Source organism: Plectropomus leopardus, chromosome 13, assembly GCF_008729295.1.
Source record: "Plectropomus leopardus isolate mb chromosome 13, YSFRI_Pleo_2.0, whole genome shotgun sequence".
NCBI lineage: Eukaryota > Metazoa > Chordata > Actinopteri > Perciformes > Serranidae > Plectropomus > Plectropomus leopardus.
Window position 1 is genome coordinate 1,594,883 of NC_056475.1, and position 8,375 is coordinate 1,603,257.

General features: G+C 39.5%; 1 protein-coding gene across 1 annotated transcript in view; it reads right to left on the reverse strand.

Annotated features, from left to right (window-relative positions):
* Nucleotides 1-1,458: 1,458 nt before the first annotated feature.
* The window catches only part of ca4a (carbonic anhydrase IV a), a 10,107-nt gene continuing 3,190 nt past the window's right edge, over nt 1,459-8,375 (reverse strand). The window contains exons 2-7 of the mRNA XM_042499507.1: nt 8,027-8,191; nt 7,425-7,570; nt 6,333-6,425; nt 6,167-6,233; nt 5,192-5,355; nt 1,459-3,099 (exon numbers count right to left, since the gene is read on the reverse strand). Coding sequence (XP_042355441.1) covers nt 2,920-3,099; nt 5,192-5,355; nt 6,167-6,233; nt 6,333-6,425; nt 7,425-7,570; nt 8,027-8,191 — 815 coding nt within the window. The 3' untranslated portion in view covers nt 1,459-2,919. The remainder of the gene's footprint in view (nt 3,100-5,191; nt 5,356-6,166; nt 6,234-6,332; nt 6,426-7,424; nt 7,571-8,026; nt 8,192-8,375) is intronic.

Genomic DNA, 8,375 nt, shown 5'->3' on the forward strand with positions numbered 1-8,375 from the left:
GAGTTTTTGTACTTTTAGTATACATAAGGTTCCAGTTTGTATAAAACAGCATCAAAATAGAGCTTTGGATTCCCCACAACCCCCTGACAGAGGTCCTGGCTAAGACCCTACTGTCCTAAAATCTTAGAAACATCCTAACATCTTACAAAGGTAATAAACTCCTAGAAACGTCCTAAAATCCTTGGAACATCGAAAAATACTAGAACCTACAAAAATCCAAGAAACCGCCATGAAATATAATAAAAAACATTTGACAGTGTTAGAAAGAAAAGTCGAAAAGTCAGGGAACTTTCTTAAAACCCTGGAAACATCCTACAACCCCAGAAATTTCGTAAAATCTAAGAAATGTCCTAAAAGGGAAGGGAAAAAGGAAACATGTATGGGGCTGCTGCCTCTGGCCCCTGGCCCTTGGCCCCTGGCCTCCTGTCATCTTGCAAAAGTGGCCCTCAACCAAAGCAAGTCGAGTGTCTCCGCTGTGTATGTTACAAAAAAACTCTGAAAGTGAAATCGGGCCAGAAACAGCCTCCATAACATCAAAGACAAGTCAATTAGAAAAGGATTAAGGGGCTGAGATGCGTGAGCAGACTGTCCAGACCGAGCGAAGGCGAATCGCACAGGAAAGTGAGAAGCTCGTCTGTGAGTCTGAGCTCGCAGCAGACAAACAAAAGAGCCGACAGATTGTATCCTAATATCAGTTTCCACAGTACAGAGCTGCGGCGATCAGAGCCAGCATGAGGCTTAACAGTCAGTACATTTACATGATTACATTACGTGATGAAAAAGTTGAATTATTGTTAGTGCAAATACAAACACGTTAGTCTGACTGAAATGGTACCAAATTGAATTCCTGGAAGCTGGACGAACGCACCGAGATAACACTGTCAGGGGTCGATTTACTCTTTAATGTGAACGCCTTACTTAGACCTGAACTGGTTTAGGTGTTTTAAGCGTGCTCCATAGTCCCTGCAAGGTCAAACGGCATAAATTCATAGAAAAAAAGACGGGAAATACAAAAGAAGAGGGGAAGAAAACAACCTAACTGGTTTGGTACCGGAAGACGGTCCGATAGCAATAATAAGTGTCCTAGGCGTCCTGCACACGCTCTGTAGTCTCTACGCCAGGCTGGAAGTCAAACTGCATAATTTCGCAGAATAAAGCTGGAAAAAACAAAAGAAGAGGACGAGAAAAAAACAAAATTAGACAAAGGTACCAAATAAAGCATTGAGTTTAACCGTTTGCTGCTTGGTAACTGGTTTGGTTTGAGACGTAATAAATCAACTGGAATAGCAGCTAGCTGAGAGCGGGAACATACTGCTTCTATACTGGGACGAGGACGGTAATCTAATTAAACGGCCAAATCGAGCTGCAACCTTCGGTCGACTTAACTGTGCATGTAAATGTGCTGAGTGTTTGATCAGATAGTTCGAATTGTTGTCGTGAAATCAGAAGAGACTGTTATTAAAAAGTAAGTAGTTTATTCTTCTCGAACACATTCTCCATATTATTTATGACACTTTCAAGCAGACAATCTCATACACTTGAACATCAGAAGTAAACTCGATTGGTCATGATGATGCTTCCTATATGGGTTTGCATTCAGTACTACATATATTTATATATAAACTTTGCAATACATAAATAACAATAACTGTGCGTCTCATATCAATATACACATTCAGTACATAAATACATGTGTACAATGACACAGCATAGAAATATAACTTGATGCCTTTATGAAACAATGGAAAATATACAGATCCCTTGCTCGCTCATCGCAATAAAACTTGGCTGGAAATTGCACAGATCTCTCAGTAGAATACATGACGAGTCCTCGCGAGTAAATGAGCGAGGACTCAGTGGGGTGTAATTCACAGTCGATAACATTCAGTGCATCCGAGACCCTTTAGTACGAGCCGTGAGCACAGTCACATGTTGTCAAGATGAGCTCACTGAACTTCACGGGTCAGAATTGGGGAAATGGGAGTGCCTGAGGTGTGTGGGTATGAGTTTTGGCAAGCACGATTCGTGTGTGTGTGTGTGTGTGTGTGGCAGCTCATTATAAACGTCTGGGACATCGAGACATGCGCATCCATGCGAGTGTTTGAGAGGCATGAAAATAATGACGGCGGTCTGCGAGATTTTAGGGGAATGGTCGCTCACTTTCTAAGCATCTCTGCGTCTTCGTCTCAGGTGTCAGCAGCTTCGGACGCTGCAGCTCAGAACGGCGTTCACTCGTGGATTCGAGACCTCACCCCCCCTCCCCGCCTTCTCCCAGACCGGCTGCGTGGCCGCATGGGGGTTCACCTGACGACCGCCGCGCCGCGAGCTCCCGCTCTCTGAATGAAAAGCCAAACTGCTGACTCCTTTGACCGCTGGCTTTGAAACGGAGCGTGTTTATGTGACTCAGATGTGCTATTAATAGCTCCACGGCGTTCACATGCCCCACTGAGAGCAGCACATCACGTGCCAGGTCATGGGCCCGACTTTGGCACTCGACCATCGGCGACTGACACAAAGCAGAGACTAAATTTACCTGACATTGAGCGAGGAGGGCGAGGTCCAAAGTATGCGCGTGTGTGCTGGCGTTTACCGGATGATGCTGTGAAAAATGAGGGCACGACTAAGGGATGTTTGAATTCAGTTCCTGCGTCTTTATGGCACATTCATAACGCTGAAATAAGACCTACTGCTTCACTACGCATGCACGAATGCTGATCGGACACTTACAGCACCTTTCGTAAAGCCAACGCCTTTGTCATTTGTGTTGTAAGAGAGGAACGCCGGGGGAGTCGTGCCTGCACTACGACGTGCTCCGTCATCTAAGCGACCATGCGGTGATAGAAAACCGGGGCTCTGCTGAGGAGTGATGCAGAACGTAAGTGTTCATGGATGTCGCAGTGCAGCACAGGAGGCTCTGCTCTAGTTAGGGTGGGACAGGCCCAACGCCGTGGCGATGGCGGCCACGAGGAGGGCGGAGCTGGCCAGGATCACCGCGCCTCCGGAGCGGTACACCTGCCGGCCGTTCAGGGGCTGAACCGGCCTGAAGGTCCCCACCATCGGCTTTCCGTCGTGGAACTTGAGCTCCGAAAACGCCCGCAGCTGCAGGAGGAGAAAAGCAACGCAAAGGTCTTTTTTAAATGTTCTCAAGTAAGATTTTGAATGAACGACTTGGAGTATTTTTGCAGCATGTTACTATTTTTTTTAATTAATTTACAAGAGTGGAAATCCTCTTTGACCTCCGGTGTGGACATCCTCTAATTAACCCTATTAAAGCTCACTTTGATCACTTTTCCTTTGCTGCATTCAGACGACTTTAACAAAGAAATAACTTCTGAGCTCTGAGAAAATGTATGCAATTTCTTTTAAAAACATGGCAAAAAAGGCAGTGAGCAACTTGGTAAGAAACATGACACAAATTGCAAAAAAAATAGTAGATTAAGAAAAAAACATTTTTTTAAAAGCTAGGTAAAAATGTTTGGGCAAAAAAAGGAAAAAGCTAGGCAAAAACTTTTATAATGATTAAAATTACAAATCTTAATGATTTTTTGAGTTTTTGACTTTTTCCAGGTCATTTCATTATTTCTTTCTAAACTTTGTTCTTTTTTTTCCTTTTTACATTTATTTATTTATTTATATTCTTTAACAATTGTTTAGGTTGTACTTTCCCACATTTATTATTTTTTGCAAATTTGTGGGTCATTTCTTCTTTTGTTGCTCACTGCCTGCTTCCAGTGTTTTTGAAAGAAATCAAGCTAATTCATTACATTTTTAAAGGGTTAAACTTGATTTATCACCTGCAAAGCAAATCTCCAGCTGTGGCATTATCTTTGGTGTCATTATCATTAAAACGACGTGTTTGTGGTTGTACAGCTGCAGATATTTCTTCACGAGAGGTGAGGAGAGGAGCTGCTACAGAAGCCCGGATCTACAAACGGAGCGATTCGAGAGTAAAAAAACACGGCTGAGACAGTGGCGTGAAGTACCTCGGGGCGGCGTGTAAAGCCGCCGCCAGGGTTGGGTTGCGTGTTGAAAATAGCGGGGGCTTATCGCACCATTTGCCACCAGCGTGTTTTGGCCTTTAGGCTCCAGTTTATGGAAAGAAATCATCAAAGTTTTTAATACGACGAGTCTGTGGAAATTTGTACATTAAGAAATATAAATGAGTACATTTACTCATGTACTACTGTGATTTTTTAGGATTTTTTTATGACAAACTATACTATGATGTTTTTATGAAATATTATATAATGGCAAAATACTGTACTATGATTTTTTATGACATACTTTACAATGAGGTTTTTTAATGAAACATTTCAACATTATTTATGCTTAATTTTTGCAACATACTATACTACGACTTTCTAGGATTTTTTACAATAGACTATATTTAGACTTTTTTTCAGCATTCTACACTATGAATTTTTATGTTTTTTATGACATTATATACTATGACTTTTTTTACAACATACTATATCATGACTTTTTATGATTTTTATTACGATATATCATTCTACGATGCTTTTAACGACATACTATACTATGACTTTTTAGAAATTTTTACAACATACTACACTTTAAATTTTTTACATTTTTTACGACATATAATGATGATTTTTAAGGCATACTATCATATGAGTTTTATGATTTTTTTATGGTGTGCTATAATATGACGTTTTTGACATAGTATACTGCAAAACTGAAGTACTTCACTTAGGTCTTCCCATTTTATGCAACTTAAAACTCTTGAAATGTACTTTTTACTTTAAGTTAGTACTAGGAATTAAGCTTAGAAAATGTATGGATACTTAAAATAAAATACCAGACATTGTTAACCTGTGGTTGCCCAACTATTTGGAATGTGACCGCCTACAAAAGAGCAGTGTTTGGATGGGGCCCCTTTCACATTTCAAATGTCCACATTCCCCATTAAATCCTTCAACGGAGCCACAGACCACAAACTATAGAAAAGTACAAAAAACTATTTTTAAAAATCAAAAATCAGTTGTTTTTTGTAATTTGTACTTTTCCTTGACCAAAATTCTTCTCCTTTAAGCGTTTGCAGAAATATTTAACGCCTGTTTTCATAACAGAAAGTCAGAAAACGTAACGTATAAGCAGAAGACAGATCAAATATTTCAGAAATAACACTTCACGTGCACTCCTCACATTCTCTGGTGTTTTATAAGCTCACCTGATCGTTGCTCAGAAGGATGGGATTCTCGAACAGAGTCCAGATCACGGCCTCGGTGCAGCCCGGGGTCGTCAGAGAGCCCTTGTAGCGGTAATAGTGGGTCAGGTTCTGCTCAGGTGGGATCAGTTGTGCCAGAGAGATGGAGGGCAGAGAGGTGTTGGCATCTGGAGACAGGAAAGCCAGATGAAGTGTGAGCAACACAGCTGTGCAGCCCGGGTCATAAACACCCGCTTATTACCACCGAGTGTGTGTGTGCGTGTGTGCGTGCGTGTGTGTGTGTGTGTGTGTGTGTGTATGTGTGTGTGTTCCTTCATTAGAGATTCTCAAAGTTTTGATGACTGACTCCAGATTTAGGGCCACACAGGAAAAATACACACTCTCAGACTTTTTGTAATAACATTTTAAAAATAAAACTACAATAATATGAGGGTTTTTTTTTTTATTTTTTATTTAATATACCAAACTATGACCCTTTATGACATTATACAGTTGCTTTTTGGCATTTTTCTGGCATAATATACTGAACTATATTGATTTTTTTAACCTAACATACTATGGCATTTTTAGGTTTTTTTGACATACTTTAAAATGCCCTTTTTATTTCATTTTTTATGACATACTACACAATGACTTTTGACATTTTAATGGGATACTATACTAAGACTCTTAAATTAATTTTTAATAATATACTATGGCTTTTTATGATTTTTTTACATAATATACTGTGACTTTTTGGTGATTTTTTACATACTATGCCCTATTTACTTTTTTAAACTATGACTTTTTATGATTTTTTTAATACATGCCCTTTTCAACTTTCTTTTATGGCATAATATACTATGTTTTTTTTAAATTAACATTTTTCTGGTATTCTGTACTATGACTCTTAATATAATTTCTTTTTGACATAATAAGCTACCCAGGCTGTGCAGTCTTTTCTGTCTTTAGTTGCTTATATTGAACTTCAGTACTTACTTGTCGTTTTGATGCTTCGCAGAGCGTTGATGACGGGGTCATACTTTTTATTTGCACTATTAGATTTCTGAAAAATGAAGACAGTCACATGTCATCACTGTGTCATTCCAGTTTAAGATTTTTAATAGCAGTTTGATCTCATCAGCACATGATTTGCAATGGTTACCTCATAGAAGAAGCCGAGGACCGCCACGCCCTCTGGGTCTGACAGTGCTGTTGTCAGATCAGTGTAATGATGCTTCATGTGAACAATGTGCAGCTGTAGAGAAAATATCACTCATGTCACTGCTTTTTTTGCAAATTCATGTTGTTACGGTGTGTCAGGAATCAAAAAGTCACAATTTTATCAGTTTGTGGACATTTCAACATGTGCTGAGTAGATTTGGTCCTCTTACAGTAGAGACAGATAGGATATCAGGTTCAAGTTAATCAGTTCTTTATCAAACACGTGTCTCAAAGGACTTGATTGGTTAAAAAAAGACCAAAGTGAACAATGAACTGAACACGTCTGTGTATCCAGAGCCTGATAAAGCTCAGTAACCAGTGTCGTAGAGCTCCATTGTTTCAAAAACAAAACAGTGAGTCACATCATCACACTGGATGACATGTTCCCTTCCGTGACTCAAATCCGTTGTAGAAAACACTTTCCAACAAATACACAGTTTTCTCCTGTTTAAGTAACATTTGAGCCTTTAAAACAGCGACACTCTTGCTGCCGAATCTTGCCCTTGACAGGGGGTCAGGTGGCCCCCTCGACCATTTTCTTATTCACAATAAAAAAAGTGATTCATTCTGGGATTTTTTGTACCTTTAGTATACATACAGTGCCAGAGTGCAGAAAACCTGCATCAAAAAAGAGCTTTTTTTTATTCAAAATAAAAGTGCAGATGGGGGACTCTAATGTCCTTAAATCATAGGAATGTCTTAAAATCTGGGAAAAATCACTAAACTGCAAGAAACATACTAAAATCAGAGAAATGTCCTCTAATCCAAGAAAGTTTCTAAAATCCTAGAAATGTCCTAAAATCAGAGAAACATCCTAAAATACTAGAAATTTTCTAAGGTCATAGAAACATACTAAACATACTACATACTAATGTTCTGAAATCCCAGAAACGTCCTAAAATCCTAAAAATGTCCAAAAATACTAGAAATGACGCAAAATGCTAGAGACATCCTAAAATCCGAGAAATGTCCTAAAATCCAAGAAATGTCCTAAAATCCGAGAGGAAACAATCGATCCAAAGGGTTACAGTACCTCCATGGGAAACTGCTCCCCGTCGATGGTGTGTTCGGAGCCGGGCCCTCCGTTGTTGCCCCAGTGCAGGTGAAACTGCACGGCTTTGTAGGCGGTCTGCAGGCCTCCGTCTGAGATGGTGCTCAGGTGAGGAACTCCGACCTGAACTGTAACGGACAAACGCACCGAGGAAAAAAAGGGTCACACAACAGCTTTACATCACTGATGGCTGTGCAATATCATTATTTTTTTTTGATTAACTTTTTATTATTTAGTTCTAAGTTATTACATATATATATAATTACAGCAAGGATATTTGTGACAAATAGCATTGCAGTAGATCTCAATATTATTGAAAAAAAAGTGATGAAAATGTTGCAGGAACGTCCTGAATCATATAAATTTGTGCAGCAATTTGTTTTGTTTTGTTTTTTTGCTGCGATTAGACCATCGTGCATGTTTTTGGTGTTAATTTAACAGAGAAATATCATTACGTAGCAAACTAGTGGGGATGCACGGTTCTTAAAAATCAATAATTTTGGTCAGGGCAGAGCAAAAGATGCAGAAAAGAGCCAAAAAACGAAGACAAAGGCTGTCTGGTGTTTCCTGGAAGATCAGCTCACCTGAGTGGCCGTTGTTCTTGATGGTGCCTCTGAAGATCTGCTGGTAGTTGTCAAACTTGAAAGGAGTCAGTCGCTCGTCTTTCAGAGTCTTTCTGGTGACGACGTTGATGGGCGACTGTTGTCGTCCAGCACAGTTGCTGTTGGCTTGGTTCCACTTTTCCGGTGCTAGGACATGAAAAGCACCAGATTTATGTTACAGTCTGGTTTTGGAGCACAGAGACAGAACTCTGTTTTGTAATATTTTGTTTGTGTTTCATTGCTTTTAGATCTCACTGCTGCTTTTGGTAGAGATTAACTCTTAGTTTTAATTTTATTATTTTATTTTTAATTATTATTATTATTATTATTA